This window comes from Dipodomys ordii, unplaced genomic scaffold (genome assembly GCF_000151885.1).
Source record: "Dipodomys ordii isolate 6190 unplaced genomic scaffold, Dord_2.0 Scaffold4, whole genome shotgun sequence".
NCBI classification, from domain to species: domain Eukaryota; kingdom Metazoa; phylum Chordata; class Mammalia; order Rodentia; family Heteromyidae; genus Dipodomys; species Dipodomys ordii.
Genome location: NW_012267220.1, coordinates 7,452,946 through 7,470,895, shown reverse-complemented (window position 1 = coordinate 7,470,895; position 17,950 = coordinate 7,452,946). Strand labels below are relative to the sequence as shown.

At 36.6% G+C, this 17,950-nt stretch overlaps 1 protein-coding gene across 1 annotated transcript in view; it reads right to left on the bottom strand.

Annotated features, from left to right (window-relative positions):
- Nucleotides 1-17,950, bottom strand: part of Galntl6 (polypeptide N-acetylgalactosaminyltransferase-like 6) — an 823,803-nt gene that overhangs the window by 134,014 nt on the left and 671,839 nt on the right. The window contains exons 5-6 of the mRNA XM_013024941.1: nucleotides 4,691-4,876; nucleotides 313-496 (exon numbers count right to left, since the gene is read on the bottom strand). Of these exons, the coding sequence (XP_012880395.1) occupies nucleotides 313-496; nucleotides 4,691-4,876 (370 nt within the window). The remainder of the gene's footprint in view (nucleotides 1-312; nucleotides 497-4,690; nucleotides 4,877-17,950) is intronic.

Sequence of the window (17,950 nt, the reverse complement as noted above, 5' to 3'; positions counted from 1 at the left end):
CCTGAGCAGTTAAGATTAAACATGTCATCCTAACTCATTACGCTGATGCTTAGCTTCTGATTTTTTTCTACCATACATAGTTTTTGCTACAGTTAGCAATGGTTGAGAAGTGATCCTGTTATTCAGCACAGCTTGTAATTTTAATTTTCTATATCTTGTAGGTCTGACCTTTTCCTAGTGTTTTGCATATCGTTACCACCTGTTTTATTCCATTTTATCAGAGATAATTGCCCTCCTGGGTCCTGGATTTGACATGCCTAGAATGAGTCCTCTGCCCTCTCTCCCGTGGCCCCTCCCTCCACTTCTACTCACTCGAAAGGGTCGCTGGGATCTGCCCTCTGGAGTTCTGGAGGGATGGGAATTCTTTTGTAGTACATTTCCCAGTCGAAGGCCCCGCGCATGGCATCCCCAGCTTGTGCCTCATACCCAAAGTGATTGTGGTCAATCACATCGATCATGGGACACACGATGGTTTTGTGGTTTAGTGCAATTTGGTCTGAAAAATGAAAGCACAAAATAGGAAATGACATGCCTGCCCTGGTCATCTATCATTTTCCAGCCCAGAGAAGCTTAGAGAGCCCTTAAATGCATAACTCATGCAGCCTTGCTTCCCTGTTGGTGTTTGAGCACTTTGCAGGAGTCTCCAAAGGCTGTGTTAATGTGAAGGGACAGTGATTAGGTCCAATTAGAACTGTTGTATTTTTCTTTAAGAAAGTTATTTCCCCGAGAGACTTGTGGAGTCCATTTAGTTTTACCTCGGTCACATTTTTGCTCTGACCTGTCCCCAATCTGTCATTTTATCATGCATCCAACACAGCACTTGTGTTTCTTCAAGCATTCAGCTATCACCTGCTGAGGAAATGTGGGCCTGCTTTTGGAAGTTTCCAACATGTAAATATTTAACTTTATGGTTTCTGTAGCATCTCATCTTGTGGCAATCATGGTGACCATTTCTCTCTACATGATGACAGATCACTCATAATATTATTTGGTCTCAGCTTTGACAAAGTGTGTGTGTATATGTGTGTGTGTGTGTGTGTGTGTGTGTGCGCGCGTGTGTGCTTGAACTCAGGGTTTGGGAGCTGTCACTGAGCTTTGTTATTTACTTTTTCTTTTTTGCCCAAGGCTAGCACTTTACCAATTGAGCCACTGCTCCACTTCCAGATTTTTTTTCTTTTGGGGTTTAATTAGAGGTAAGAGACCCACAAACTCCCCTGCCTGGGCTGGCTTTGACTATGATCTTCAGCTCAGTCTCCTGAGTAGCGAGGATGACAGGGCTGAACCACTGGCACTTGGCTTGGCAAAGATTTTGCTCAGATTGACCAAAGCTTTATCCCTTCATCTTTTCTTATCCTATCCAAAAAATATGATAGTCTAGTTCTATTGTGATGACTCCTGATATTATTACATTCTTGAACAACTACTAAGTGATTTATATGTATGCTGTTTTTAGTTCACCTGGTGGCCCTAGGAGGTGGCTCTTGTTGTCATCCCAATTTATGTATGAGGAAAGTGAGTTCAGAGAAGTTATCTTTTCAAGGGTCACTTAACTTTTGAGAACAATAACCAGGATACGATCTCTACTTAGTTCATCACTTCTAAAACTTGCCTTTCTACGTTGTCTGAGAAGATCATCTCTCTCTCTCTCTCTCTCTCTCTCTCTCTCTGTCATATATACATATACACATATGCATACACACATACATTTCTGTTCTAATACTTTCTCTTCCCTTGCAGATATTGTTATTAACCACCAGCCCAGAGAACTGGCATGTGCCTACTTTGATTCACTTGACATAGTGATGAGTGAAGTATCTTTCTCCCAAGAATGGGCATTTGATCGATACTTATCATAATAAACCAATCCTGTCAAAGACAGGATTCTATGAATACCTGCTCTCTTAGTATTTAGAAGACCTTTGGATGTGGCATATGACATTAAACAAAGGGAATCATATAGAACTATTATGGAGCTTGGTTACTTCTGCATTTATTGTATTTTTTTTTTTTTAGTTTCTGAAGTAAATGTAATTGGTGTCAGGGATAAGCTTGTATAGTAATGAAACTGTCCATTTGCTTCAGAAGTTTCTCCATAGCAGCAGGCAGGATTTATTGGCTGTAATCACAGTGCCATGTTTTGAAGACATTGATTAAACTGTGAGGAAACAAAAAAGTCCTATATGAGATCTTCCATGTCTACATTATTCATTCATCCTTTTAGCCACCCATTCAATCAATCATGTTTCAATAGTTATGGAATAAAAATGATGTGCCAGTCACGTTTCTAGATTCGTGGGATACAGCAGTAGGCAACACTACCCACCATTGCTGTCTTTAGGAGTGGAGCAAAAACAGTGAACCGATGTAATAAATAACTCAACTCCATAGTGTTTTAGAAAGCAGTTAATGAGGTACAAAAATAAAGAGGGTAAAAGGACAATGGGATGCAGGAGTGTGAAAAGGATGGCAATTTTGGACAACATAGTATCAGGAAAATGCCAGAGAGCGCTAACGGTGGCCTTTAGGTTATCTGAGTTAATTAGTAGATAAAGGGATCTCCAGCACTATTTCAAGTTAACCTCCATCAAGAGTTCTCTAAGCATCCATTTTCACTTGGGCGAAGCTTGCAATGGGTTTTAATCTTTATCTAAACTGTGTTTCCCTGGGGATATCTTTGTCAGAGTTGACCATCAGAGCTTCAGTGGAAATATTTCTTCTCTCACCTCTGCAGGTATTTTAGTATTACGGTTTCAGTGACTTTCTTCAATCACATTCAGAATCAGGTTGATTTACAAGTTCCTTGACCAACAAGGAGTCCCAAGGTGACCCGAAGAGAATGAGTCTGTTAAATTAACTGTCAACTTTCCCTTCAAATTTCCTTTCAGCTTTCATCCAGCTGTACTAGCTTAAGGTGAAAGCCGCATGACTAATTTTTCATCCAAGGCTTGTGCCTACATTTCAATTTCCAGGGATCAAACAAACAGACTCTTAATAGGAAATTGAAATGCAGGTATAATCCCAAGGTGAAAAATGAACCAAGAAACTGGGTAGCTCTGCCTGTTTTTTTTTTTTTTCTTTTCTTTTTTTTCCATTGTTGATAATGTGTCAGGACATGGGTAGAGGAAAATAAAAAAAGATAGTGATCCTGAGCTTGAATCATTTCTTATCCACCAGGCCTACAGGAAATGAAATTCTTTAATGAGAAAAGCAATTTCTGGGGTTCTCTTTTTCTTTCTTCCTTTCTTTTCCTACCTTTCTTCTTCTTTTGTCATTAGATTCTTAGTGAGTCATCAGACACTCCATAATTGGCATTTAGTGATTGCTTTGGCTCATAAATAAATTAGACCTTTTGCTGACTTCTTTGAGTATTCAACACTATATAGGTCAAGTTCAGTTGGAGGAATCTCACTGTTGCTGATGGAGCTCTAAATTGCTTTGTCCTTGGACAAGGTACTTTTAATTAAAGGCTGAGTGTCTGTAGGAGCATGGGGCCAACCGTTGATTAGGATGTCTGAGTGGTCATCATAATATGATGGCAGGTGTTTTGTTGCTAGTGTTCTCTGTTTTAAATCCTATGTAGTTTCATTTGATTATTTTTTTCCCCCATAACTTCTGCTAATGAAGGTTGGCTGGTTGTAGCTGATATCCTACATAGAAGTCAGTAAAGAATTCTGTCTGGCTCTGTTTTGCACTAGCAACTGTCTTTCGTGGCTCTCACGTTACCACTCATTTATCTCCTCTTGCGCTTAGTTAATACATTTTTGTTTACTCTAATTAAAAAGTATTTTCTCAATAACTACAACTAAAATTCAAAAGAATAAAAGAATTCTGTCTGGGACAGCAATGGGGAAGGGAGTTGTTACTGGCTTTACTTCTGAGGTCAGAGCTATATTTAAAAGAAAAGTTGATTTGGTGAAATCTACAAGTATAAGAAGGAGTATAAGACATGTATGCGAAGAAGTTTTCAGATAGAGTTTTTTTCTTTAGGTGTACAATTTATTTCTTAGCCACAAGTGGACTTCCTATCTGGCTACACTGTAAAATCCAAACAAAAATATTGAAGCTTGAATGGAGTCATACTTAGATTTTCTAGCTTGAATTACTTTCAATTTGTGTATCTTGCTGACAGTTCAAGTATGAAGTGACAGTCTCCTTTCCCTTCCTCTCAGCCAGACAGTGAGTATTTAAGACATATCCCTTGGAAAAGAGCTTGGAGTCATCGAGAGGTTTCTATGAAAATATGGGGATTATTTATCAATGTGAGCTGTGCCAAAAGTGGGAAGAACCACAACAAATTACATTATAAGCCCTAGAAATTGTTTAAAAATGCCTTATATATTCTTAGGCTACAGGATATTTTTTCTATCTTTTTATAAACAATGTTGCCATAACAAAATATACATGTACGTAGGTTATATATTTTAATCTTTCTGTAATTATAGGGTAGAAAGTTTAGAGGTGTATTTTTCTTTTAGTGTTTACTTCAGGGGTTTAACGGCAATGAAGGAGGACATCAAAGATAAAAGATTCATTTCTAACCTTCAGTTAGATTCCTGCACTTGGTGTCATCTGCAATTGTAGCTTTTGCTGGGTGTAAACTAAACAGAAGCAAACTCTGCATTCCCTCTGCAGGGTCCAATTCCCCCAGCTCCTCTGCTTCTCAGGGAGCCACAGTGACAATAGTACTCACTAAGGAGTGGGGGCAGCCAATTCACGTTGACCTCACAGTGGGAGTCCAGGAAAGTCAGCACCTCTCCTCTGGCCATAGATGCCCCCAGGAGCCGGGTCCGGATGAGCCCTTCCCTTTTCTTAGTGCGCACAATCCTCACTTTGGAAAACCGAGCCATGTATTCTTCTAACTTATCCTTCAAGTGTTCTAGGGAAGAACAGAAAACGCACGGGATGAATACAAGCAGAATATTAACCACAGCAGAATGATTTCTGGATACTGGGTATCCAGTGAATATGTGAAAAATGAATCCCAGGGTCCTATTTAAAAACTTCTGTGTTTCTTTTCCCCTCATCTAGAGGAGAGATACTAATACAGTATTTTGTGTGCTTTGTTTCCCAGAATGCTTTGTAAACTGCCAGGGTTGCTTGAGGTTTCACTGCAGTCAAAGTCAATGACACATCCAGGGCTCAGTCATGCAGCAACTGCTGGCCTGTGGCCACCATGTTAATCTGGGCCAGCCCTTGGCCAAGACAGCCATCAGACCCTCTGCTTCCTGCTGTGTAAAGTCAGATGAATATCCTGGCATATGGGCTTTTCCCAACAAGAGGGCTCTTTACAGCAAAGCTTTATCTGGTATTCTGTGTGCTGAAAATATTGCATGTAAAACGAGAAAGGAAAAATCTGTTAAATCAACAAGAACCAAGGAACTTTATACTCCTACAAGGTAACAACAAATTGCTAAATTAGCCCAGCCTTGGCTTTTGGTTTGAAGTTGGGAAGGTGATGATATGGAAGCCGAAGTGGAAATGGAAGGCAGAAGAAATACTTGACAGCCACCATAACCTCAGTTATTTAAGATTTGGAGCTATGCCTTAGCTTTTAAAATTTGTAAATGTTTCTTCCCTTAATCAAAAATAAACAGTGGAGAAAGGGTCAGTTCTGGTTACTTATTTACAGAATGAAATGTTTCTTATTGCCTGTGTCAAAATGGACAATGTTTCCATCCTTTTAAAGCCAAGTACCCGCATTGGGTAACTATCTATGGGCTATGTTTTTATAGTCATATAACTTCTGCTTTCCCTCTCCCACAGCTAAGGCATTATGGGAGAGTTTTTGGATTTTTGACAAGTGTGACCTAATATTCTTTGAAATGGAATCTTAGTATTGGCACATTATTTTTGTGTTTGCCAGTTTCTGCAGGTCTATAATCAAAGGCATTTCTATAATTCTCCTCCTATAAGTCATAGCAGTAGGGAATGCATACAGAGTAATACATATTCTAATAGTCCTACTATAACACATAATATAATAACATATGATGCTAGTTATATTATTAATATAATAATATGTAATATAATAATCCATAACCTATAATCCACTATCCAATTGAATGGACGTCAGAATTGCTCTGTATTGAAGTTTCTTTGAATTTAAAGGGTTATTATTTGCCTTGTTAGTATAATTAAAAAGATCTCAGCTGTCCTTTTTTGATTTCGCTGTAAGCATTTCACAAATGGGTCAAGTAAAAATATTTGATTTCCTAATTTTCACTATCAGCACATACAGTGGGATCCTTCAAGGAGGTAACTTTGCTCTAAATATATTCTCTTCTAAAATTTTGTTCTTCCTGGGAGGTGGAGATGAGACTATGGAAAACAGAGATTCCAGACTGTGGAGGTGATGCAGTCGTGGGAGGAAGGTCTCTACAATAGTAGGTTGTGCAAAGACTATGTTTGGATATTCTCACCCACACTATGTAAGGGATTTGGGATGTTTTTCTTTGTCTAGGTTGCACAGTGAAGCTGTGAGGTAGTCTTTGGTAATGGAGCTCGCAGCATTCACCTAAGAAACACCGCTTAAGGCAATGATTGGTGACTTCAATGTGTCACTTGTACTTAGGAAGAGAAAACCTACTTTTTTTTTCTCTGAAGCCTTTGAGCACTGTGTCTAAAATACAAAAGAAACAAACAAAAAAAGCCAACAAAAGCCAGAGTTTCTATGTCCTGGGAAGGCTTGATAATTCATAGTATATTGGTTGCAAATGTAAAGGAAAAGTTTGGCAACAATATACTCCCACATAGGAGCCTATAAACCATACAGCAGTGTCTCTGCCAAGAAACAATTTTATGTGTCTATTGGTGCTGTCTGCGAAGCAGTCTACTCTCTAGAAACCTACCTACTGCTCAGATCGTCTTCCCTTTCCCTTCCCCACCACCCCAAGGCCCACTGGCTCCCCTGAGTAATGCTGAAAAGAAAGATCTTTCTTAAGACAACAAAGCACAGCAACACTTGTAAATAAGCCTGAAGCTTTACGATCTTGTCAGGGAACCAAATTGGAAATGAGTGACACAGTTGCACAATCCAAGACAATGACTAAGTGATAAGTGATCAATACGAGGGTACTGTATGTGCCAGTGTCTTCAGGATGTCCTGTTGTAACAAACATTTGAGGAACCTTTGTGATATTGCCATTGGAATTGATTTAGGCTTTGCGACCTTTCTGTTGCAACCATTTACAAACAAGTGGCATTCTGTTAATTTATTTTTAAATTGGTTGTTTGGGCCAGAGAATGAAATAGTATTTAGACAGTTCCTAGAGACTGAAAGTCGATCACAAGTATTTATTAAGCTCACCAAAATAGTGTTTTTCCCCTTCTTCAATCCTCATTGTTATTTTGTCAGTTGTACAATTCTAAGTAGCATTTGCTCATTCCAAGATGCATTTATTTTGTTCATTCCTGACTGACTTCAGGGATGACAGGGGTCTCTATTGAAAGAATGGAATAATTTCCTATGGCTGGATAAGAGGAAAGCCCTCTAGAATATTATCATTTCCTGCATGCTCCAAACTGGAAATGAAAGGGTTGTTGGTCATTCAGGAATAGTCACAATGTCCCATTTAGATTTTCATATTATTTTGTTTTATTTCTTTTTTCCACTGGTTTACAAAAATATTTCTGGATCTCAGTGGGACATTCTCTATTGGTTTTCTTTCCTCTTTTATGCATTTCTGATACTGTGATTTTTTTTGTCATATTGAAGTCCATTATAATGTAATAAAAAGATTACACAGCGTGAATTCGTTAGCAGTAAGGGGGCTGATCTCAAATAGAGTCCACTAGATGTTGAGATCAATTCTCCTGGTTTGAACTTTATAGTGATAATTAGCTTGCTTTGTCTCAGATAATGATCTAGCTGGTTAACTGCCCTATGGGGTCCATTCCCTTTCAGTAGTTCAGTTGTAACATCTAATTACCCATAACTCACAATGAAGGCAGGTATCATCAGTCTAATTAGCAAATTAAACTCTCATGCAAAGATGTTACTGGAGATGGCAGAGATAGTTTTAAATTAAAAGTATTTTGCCTGTCTTTAGTGTGAACAAATTTTAGATTCGTTTCTCTAATATTGTTATCACAATGTTAAATATAATTCTATACCATGTTTGATATCTGTGAAAATCCCATCTGAACTCATTTAATTTTAAAATGAACTTTACAACTTTGGTGGGGGTGGGGGGTGAGAGGGTGGAGTGGGGAGATGCGGGGGCGAGTTGGGAGGGCAGGGATGGGAAGGGGAAACAAAGGAGGAGGCAACAATGCTTGATAAGAAATGTACTCATTACCTTGCTCATGTAATTGTAACCCCTCTGTATGGTATTTTCACAATAAAAAACTTATTAATAAAAAATAAATAATTCCAAGTTAATATATATCTATAAAATTTCTGCAGATTTCTGTAGTGACTATGAGACATTTGTAGAACTATTAAAATAGTTTTGCTCAGTATCCCTACTTCAAATTGTTATGCTATTGTTCAGTTCCATTGAACAATATCTGATGACCCAGAAGGGAAAATACAACTTCAAAAAATAACTTTGCCATGATTTATTATATACTGTGAGGCAATGATAACAATAAAAGTTACACTTATGCAAAATTTTGGTGTCATGCCACTGGGAATACCAAATGTAACCGTTTTCTGAAACGTATTTCACTCATTTTTATTTATGAAAAAAGATGAGTGATATGCATTTCATTTATGTTGCATATGTTTAGATAGGCAACATAGCTCTTCATTAGTAAGTTTATTGATTAGCAAAGCAACTAAACATTAAAAGTTTACCTTCAGTGATTTGCATAATCAAGAAAGTGAAAAACAAGAGTTCTAGTCTGCAGTCTTTCCATGGACTGGCCACAGGGCTTTATTTGGATGATTTTATATAATCTGACCCTATTTCCCTCAGTTGTAAGGTGAAAAGAATATGAACTAGAGTTAAATATCCCCTCTAGCTTTATGATTTTGTGATTTCCCTTGTGAAGCTTACCAAGTTGCTCTAGTGTATCGAATACCTAGTTTTTCCTAACTTTATTCTACTGCTTGGCATTCCGACATCTTTTTGGCTCTACCTCAGTTTTGAAAATCAAAGTTAACTCAAAACAAAGTCAATACATATGAGAGGGATATCTGAAAAGCACACTCTGGGGTATTTTCTTTGGACAACTCAGTACTTGTCTAATCTCCTGCAGTTCAGGGTCAATGATACTGTCACGGATGTCAAAATAATGACTTTGAAGCACTGTGGGTTCACAAGAGATTTGAGACTGTTCAATAAGTTATGTTTAGTAGGCCATAAAATGCACCAACAGCATTAGGTAGCTTTCTGCTTTACCTTTGAGAAACCACTCCCAAGGGGGTGGACCCAATAGTGGTCATCAGTATTACTGAACATGACAGGGCATCCCAAATCAAGAATACCTTAAAGGTAAGGCAAAGGGCAATCCCTGGCTCAAAGCAGCTATTGAGGTAAGGCAACTTGTTGCTTTGTTCTTTACATCTCCTTTGAACTGCCCAATTTATATCTCAAGAAGGGAGAAAGGAGCCAAGAAACACTGTTGATCTGGTGACATGAATTCCTGTATTTAAGTACACACCAAAGAAGATGAAATTCCTTTTATGTGTTTACTTTGGTGTGAGTGTACTGGAGGGTGGAATGTGAACTTAGGATCACATTGAGAATGTGAGAGTTATTCTAGGTCATATCTAGTTATGAATTCTGACATGGGAAGGATTACAGATACTCAGAAACGTAAAACTTTTATGATTAACTTTACACAAGAATATATGGTGAAATGCAGTTCTATGTATTTTATATAACAGGAGGTTTTTTCACAGTGCCAAGAAATATTTTGCAATCGTACAATATAAGATATTCCTCTTAATTTCCTTGGCATGCCATGTGTGTATTTTGGCCTAAAATGGAAATGTTAACAATACTTGTCTACTTAACAAGACTTGTAGCTATTATATATAAATATGTAAGCATATATTTATATAAAAGAAATATATAGATTTAAGTCTTCAGAAAATTGCCCATCTCTTTTAGTCATGGCTGACCACAGTGTATCAGCAACTTCTGATAGCATTCAAATGAAGACATTTCACATTTGTCTCTGCAGGACAAAGGCCAACCAAGAAAGTAATGGAATTTGATGATGAAACTGTATTTAATTGTTTCTATCTGGATTTCTGCTGGATTCTAACTCTGCTCCTAAGTTCTGTTCTTCTAAGATCAAGGCATCTTAAGTCATTTAAGAGAGAGCTGAGAACACCAAAGTGAAATAAGTGGACAAGATATATTCCAGATAATATGTAAAAAGAAAGAAGTGTTACCCTTTATAACATATAATGAATTAATGAGTCCAAGCCACCATAAGCTGCTAACAGCAGCAAAAAAAGAGCACACAAGGGCAATAAATCTCCTCGTAGATGCCTCTTGATGGAAAAACCCATCAAAGCCTATGACATATTCTTGCTTAAAGCATTGAACCTGAGTTTAATCATGACTTTAGATCTTGTTTATAGGAACTAAATGGATAAAAGAATATGCTAAATGACATATCAGGGATATCATCAGCAAAATCTATATGATGGGAAACTCCTCAGGATGAATAGCTTAATTTCTCCAATCAATAAATTATGAGGGAAAAGAGAAAGAAATAGAAAGATAATCCTTCAGATTAATAGGTATCTGTGAAACACATCAGCCAGTCCAATGAGAGCATCTGACATGGATCTAGATTCAAATGAACAACAGAGAAATAACAAAGCAGCTAGTGCTATTTACCCATTGGCCTGATCCCCCCCCCCCCCCCCCCCCCCCCCGTGCGAAGCCATGCTGTTTTCCTGTTAATGTAAAACAAGCCCAGAGAACAAAAGCATCAGCCAATGACCCATTAAGGTCAGGATAGAGAGACACAGAAATTAGATTCCTGTGAAAATTATAATCTGCCATAATATCCCTCTCTCAAATATACAGAATAGTGGTTGCTTGTTACTCATTTTACCTTCATTTGGTTGTTGATGAGATTTAAGCTTTTTTTTCTCATGAGATATTTCATGCCATGAAATCACAGGAGGAGGAGATAACTGGACACTATTTTTCATGGGCAGTTTTCATTTCTACGTGTCTTCTGAATGAGACAACAGTAACTCTTTGTGCCACACTATTTTTCCAAGGTGATTCATATGGCAAAATGAAGCCAGAGATAGTGTATTGCTCAGAAGCAAAGGGCAAATTTGTTGACAGTGTTGGAAGTCAGAGTCAATGTCTTCCTTTGAAGCCATGAGCAAGTATGCTTGCTGCCCACTGAAAAAGATGAGAAGTCCTAAGTTCAATAAACTTTTTCTATTGAAAACAAAACCCTCACTGCTTTTGTAGGAATCCATTTGGGTATATCTGCATCACCTCATATGACTTCTTTTGGGGACAAAAGAACTATTCTGTTCTTTATAAAGATTGCTATGATTATAATGAAATTCACTGGAATAGCATATGCTCTATCTGCTTTGATGGGACAATAGAAAGCTTACTTGGAAATTTGTAAGTGGAGTAAATCTCAGATTCTTCATAGTTCTTTAAATAGAGTTTCAAAGGCCCCTCAACAAGGGAATGCTCAGCACTCTGGAACAGTTTTGTAGATTTTCTGATCAGGGAATAGAAAGAAATCTCAGGGAAACAGATGTGTAATTCCACATGCTGGACTGTAAATCTTGCCCTTGGTACAACAAGACTATGGCTTAATTAGCTCTACTTCATTACCCGTTGCTTCCTTGTTATGTTCTCTTTCAGTGAAGTCCTTATCATATTTGAAAATATCTGTGTCCTCATGTGTGGAAATTCACACTGTGGAATACTGAGCTGTGGTTACCTGGAGAATTCTAAGAGTTTTCTATGATTGGCAACGAGGGTCCTATATTTTCACATAGAAAATAGGGGTGAGATTAAAATTTAGAATGTGGTTTCTCCACCATGTTAGGCAAGTCTGAATTGATAGATACCCTGGGTTCTGAATTGATAGATAGATACCCTGGGTTCTTTCTCTTTCCTCTCCTCTCCTTTCCCAATTCTTTTATCTCTTGTTTGCTCAAGGAGCCCTTGAAATTTGCATTTTTAGAGTGGGTTTGAAAGTGCGGCATATTCAGAGTAACAAGAAAGAAACAATTCTTTCTTTTTTGGGGGGTGGGTGGGGTGGGTCATAGGGCTTGAACTCTGGGCTTGGGTGCTGTTCCTCAGCTCTTCAGCTCAAGGCTAGTGCTCTATCATTTCTGTTTTTTTCTGGTGGTTTATTGGAGATAAGAGTCACACAGAATTTCCTGCCAAGGCTGGCTTTGAACCCTTATCCTCAGCTCTCAGCCTCATGAGTAGCTAGGATTATAGACGTGAGCGCCTGGCAGAAACAGAATTCTTAAATCGTTGTAATCCACCATGCATACTCACTCTTTGGGGCAGAGCTCCAGTGGAGTAGTAGGCAAGAGCTATAACCCAATGCCTGTAACCCTCTCTTCTCAGTTCAATTGTACACGAGTCTAAAGTTTTCTCTCTTTGGAATCATCATATGTAATAAATTATTTACATACTACCTTGTTTATAAAGTCCCCAAATTAAAAAGTCCCTTCCATATAGAAAAGATTTAAGAACTTCTCCAGAAAGAACTTTTCCATTGTTTTTTAATAAGACATTTAATGAAGCTTTTTATTAAGCACAAATAATTTTTAGTCCAATATCACTACAAACAGGACAATATCTTTCAATGAATATCTCAAAGATCTGATGAAATTTCTCCATAAATTTGGAAGAATTACAAAGTAAAATTTTGAGGATGTCACTACCAATAACAGTGCAACTATAGGCTAAATTTACTATATCACCTGGGAAGGAAGGGCATGTGTGCTGTTTATAGAGAGAATTCCTAAATTCTTATTAGCACCATGCAAAGCTTAGTGTCAGTTGTTTATCTACTAACTGACAGATCGGGTAAAGCTTGAAAGCAAGTTTTCAGTGCAACTTTTACAAATTTCTTCTTTTAAGATACCTGGCGTCTATGGTCTTGAAGCATGTTAAATAATTATGCCCTGGTAGTTGGGAGGTGTTAGCCTGGAGAGAGAAATGTGTCAGGGGGAAGAAATGAGGCTTATCCAGCTGTGAAATGCATCTTAAAGTATTGTGGCTGACAACATGAGGGAATGTGCCCTGCAGATCCAAGGAAGACTGTAGCTATTAGCTCTCTGTGGTCACCATTTCAGGATGTCCCAGCTGCTGCCTTTTGAGACTAACTAGTTTCATCCAGTCTCGGATATGTTCTGCAGTAGAAGCCATGTCACTAGGAATCCCAAAATATTGTTCCGTTCCATCAAGATAAGCCATTGTATAAGAGAAGGAGAGAGAGCAAAATAGAGGTTTTCAGTTGAAATCTTTATTTCCTTTGTCATTCTTTATATTCCTAGAACACATGGCATTAAAGGAGATTTCAAAAGAAGCCAAATAATAGATCATTACTTTTCATAAAATATTTTGGCATTTTGGTAATAGTCTAAAAATGACTATATTAAAATGCTGCATCTCTGTGATTTAACTTCAGTTCATTCATTACAAATTTGATTTTCACATTCATTACTTATTTTGACTTTTGAGAAGATAATGTATATTCTTTTATAATGGAAATAAATGTTTTTTCTGTAGTATTTTCTCAAGAGCTTCTTACAAAATAGGTTTTGTCTGGTGTTTCAAATGCTTCTCAAATGATTCATATTTAAATTACATGATAGTTATTCCTAATCTTTTTATGTTTGTCAAGAGTGGTTATACTTAAAGGTCTTCTGTGAATCAATAAATATTATCTGAATGTAATTGATAGTTTATAATCGTTCTGTTTATATGAACCTAGAATGCAAGTTTTGTATTTTCTCTAGGTCAGATAATATAAAATTTAATGTATTTCTTAAATTAGTTATTTACATAATTTCTCTGATGCTGTAATTTTCACTTCAAAGAAAAGATGGAGATGGTAAATGGATAAAATGTGCAGCTCTTTTATATCAAATGCTGTTGCTAAGTATTATAATTTACATATAGTTGATATATTTTCATACAATGGAAACATCCTCTCAAATAATTTAATGCCTTAAAAATTTAAATTCTATATATTGTAATAGAATAGGCCAATAGTTCACAAATAAAATTTGTTCCAAGAACAGGATAACTTAAAACATTGAAATTGAATTCAAGTATCTTCTATTATCAGTGGTACAAAAATTTATTGTGTAGTATTTAAACTTGAGATATCTAAGAATTATGCTAAAGATGTTGTTAGGTATTATTCTATAAATACTATAGAATAGCTTACCCTTAGGAATACATAATGTATAGTATAGTCTTTTAAGTAAAAGCCCATGCAAATAACATTTGGATTACCAGTGCTGACATACAACAAATCCTTAAAATTTATACCCATAACCTCTTCATTTCACCTGTTGTACTTTTTAAAATTGCAAAATGCATATAACAGAAAGCTTATGCGCTTAATACTATACAAGGGTGGAGGTCAGTAGTGTGAAGTATATTCTTATTGTTGTGTAGTCAATCCAGAATTTTTATCTCTTGCAACATTGAAATTGTCTACCATTAAAGCCAATGACCTTCTGTTTCCCTCTATTCAGTGTAATGCTTTCAGAGTTTCTCCATGTTTTAGTATATGTCAGAATTTCTTTATAATAAATATATCTTGCTTTTCTAGATGAAAGAACCCAAGATCTTGTGCATGCAAGTGCTCTGTTACTGGGCTATGTTCCTACCTCCTCTAAAGGCTGAGCAATATTACATATGTATATGTATATGTGTGTGTGTGTGTATATATATATATATATATATATATATTTCCATCTTTTGGCTATTGTGAACAGAGCACATCGTTTTGAACATGGATGTGCAATGGTCACCCTGCTTTCAATTCTTCCCAGGTATATATCTAGAAGTGGGCTAGCAGAGTGATGTACTTTTCAAAGAACCACCATGTTGTTCTTCACAATGACTGCACCATGTTCCACTGCTACCACAGTGCAGTGTGACTATCTCTTTATAAGAAATTCCTGTGACTATTTTTGCCCAATGCATACATAAGGAGATTTTGGTTGAGTGTGGGGAAGAGTTTTGACAACAGCTGTTAAGGATTTCTTATTAGAAAAGAAATCCTAAAGTGACTCTTTCTAATCCACTAAATATCAATCATTCTTTAAAGAAAGAAAGGTCTGAGTACTGATGATGACAAATGTTTTTAATATGGAATATACCAACTATTAAAATTAGGAAGTAGGGCTTGGAGGTGTGGCTCAGGGAGTTAAGCACCAACCAATGAGAGAAATATCAGATACTGAGTTCAAGTTTCAAGTCTCTTGGATGACAAAAATTTAGAAAATAATATATATATATATATATATATATATATTCTGAAATTTCAGGACTAAAACAATTAACAAGAAAACGCTGGAGAATCTGTTTTATTATCTAATGTAAGTACTGTAATTGAAAATATTCTACCAGCCCTGTGAATATACATATCACACACACACACACACACACACACACACACACACACACACACACACATGTATGCACAAATCTATATTTGTGTCAAATCTTCTGCCTGCCTATCTTCTCTCACTAGAGAGATTTGATCTATACCTGGTAACTATGGAGATCTTGCTCAATTATTCATTTTATTAGGGAGCTAAGCAACACTGTATACCTAATTATCTTAGTTAACTTATCTCCCATTTAGGGATGTGTCTTCCAGATATGTTATCTTCCTATGCTTCTAAGCAAACACACTCTATGTCTCTCAGTAAGTACCTACTCTCTAAGATTTCCCCTAAATTCCCATTTCACATTTTTTTGTCTTGAGATATGAGGGAACTATATAAATAAACTTAACAAAGAGAAAACTTCTAAAGAGGAACCAGTGAATTTATGCTTGGATTCTCTACAGTCCTTAAAAGCAAAATCCCATCCATACATTTCAGAAATGGAACTTTGGCACTCTTACTATATTTGACCAAACGATTTGACCAAGCCATTATGAACCAGTGATTTTTATTATTATGTTACCGTTAAGTGTTCAGTTATTATTTATGCCTGCCCACACAGTCACAGTTTGGATTGGTTGCCTTTTGGCAGCTGGTTTGCTATAATGACCATAATTAAAAACTGAGATGAGAAAATTTTTTTCCTTGGAAAAAACCCCAATTATTTTTGTTGCTTATTTTCCTAAGATGAAGTGAGAATAAGAAATAGTAGTGTGGATCTAAATAATTATATAATGGTATAAATCAATCAATGAGGTAAAAAATCTCCTAGTTCTCTCTTCGGTAAGCTACAAAGAATCTATGCTGAACCCAAGGGATTTTCAAGTCATTCAGACATATTTTTAAAAAATATAAAGTGATTTAAAAAATAAAGTCAAGATGTCAGAGAAAGGGAGAAATTAATCTTTACCTATTTAAAATGGCATAAAATGCAGGCAAAACAGAAATCAAACACAAAATCCAATAAAATACTCTAGAGCCACACAGATACCAAACAGAATCATTTAAAAGCTCTGTCTTAGCCTCTTCAACAAATGGTGCTGGTAGAATTAGCTATACACACATAGAAAACTGAAGTGAGACCCTTATATAACACCCTGCACCAGAATCAACTTCAAATAGATCAAAGACCTTGAGGTAAGAGCAGAGACCCTGAAAATATTACAGGAAAGGATAGGGATATGCTAGGGTTCCTTGGCACAGGTTGAAACTTCCTAAATAAAGACTCAGAAACAACAAATCAAAGCAATGATGAATAAATAGGATCACATTAAACTGCAGAGCTTCTGCATGGCAAAGGGCATAGCTAGTAAAATCAATAGAAAGCCCACAGATTGGGAGAAGATCTTCACTAGCCATACAACAGACAAGGAAAGGTCTTATATAAAAAATATACCTAGAGCTCAAAAAATTAACTCCCCTCCCCCAAACAGAACATCCTTAAAGAGACAACCACTCCATTAATAAGTAGGCTGAAGAATTAACAGAAGACTTCTCTGTAGAGGAAATAAGAATAGTCAATAAACACATGAAGAAATGTTCAACATCTCTGAACATAAAAGAAATGTAAATCAAAACCACATTGAGATCCCACCTCACCTCAGTTAGAATGGCCATTATCAAGAAAACAAATAATAGTAGATGCTGGTGGGGATGTGGCCAAAAGGGAATGTTAACTGTTGGTGGGAATGCAAACTGTTTCAACTACTCTGGGAAGCAGTATAGAGGTTTCTCAAAAGACTAAACATAGAGCTCCCCTATGACCTAGAAATCCTGCTCCTGGGCATTTACGCAAATGATCATAATCAAGGCCACACTAAAGCTACTAACACAACTATGTTCATTGCAGCATTATTTACCATAGCTAAGATTTGAAGCCAACCCAGATGCCCCTCGATAGATGAGTGGATTGAGAAAATATGGTATATATACACAATGGCAGTCTATGCTTCCATCAGAAAGAATGACATCATCCCATTTGAAAAGACTTGGGAAAAAAAATCTCATTAAGTGAAGTAGGCCAGACTCAAAGAAACATAGGCTCCATGGTTTCTATCATTTTTAATAATTAGTATATATTTAGAATAGTCCTAGCAGAGGACCACAATAGCTCAATAGCCATATACATATGACCATATAAAATGATGTTAATTGAAATGAACTCCAAGATATGGAAAAAAGAGGTATTTGTTGTTGTTTTTGTAGTTGTTGACCTTGTTGTCATCAACATATTGTATCAAGTTTTTTCCTTTTATTTCTTTTTTTCTTTTTCCCTTTGGTTTATCCCCAATAGTCATTGTTTTTGATTCTGGTACCCTGTGTCTTGTATACACATTTATCTGATTTGGGGAAGGGAAG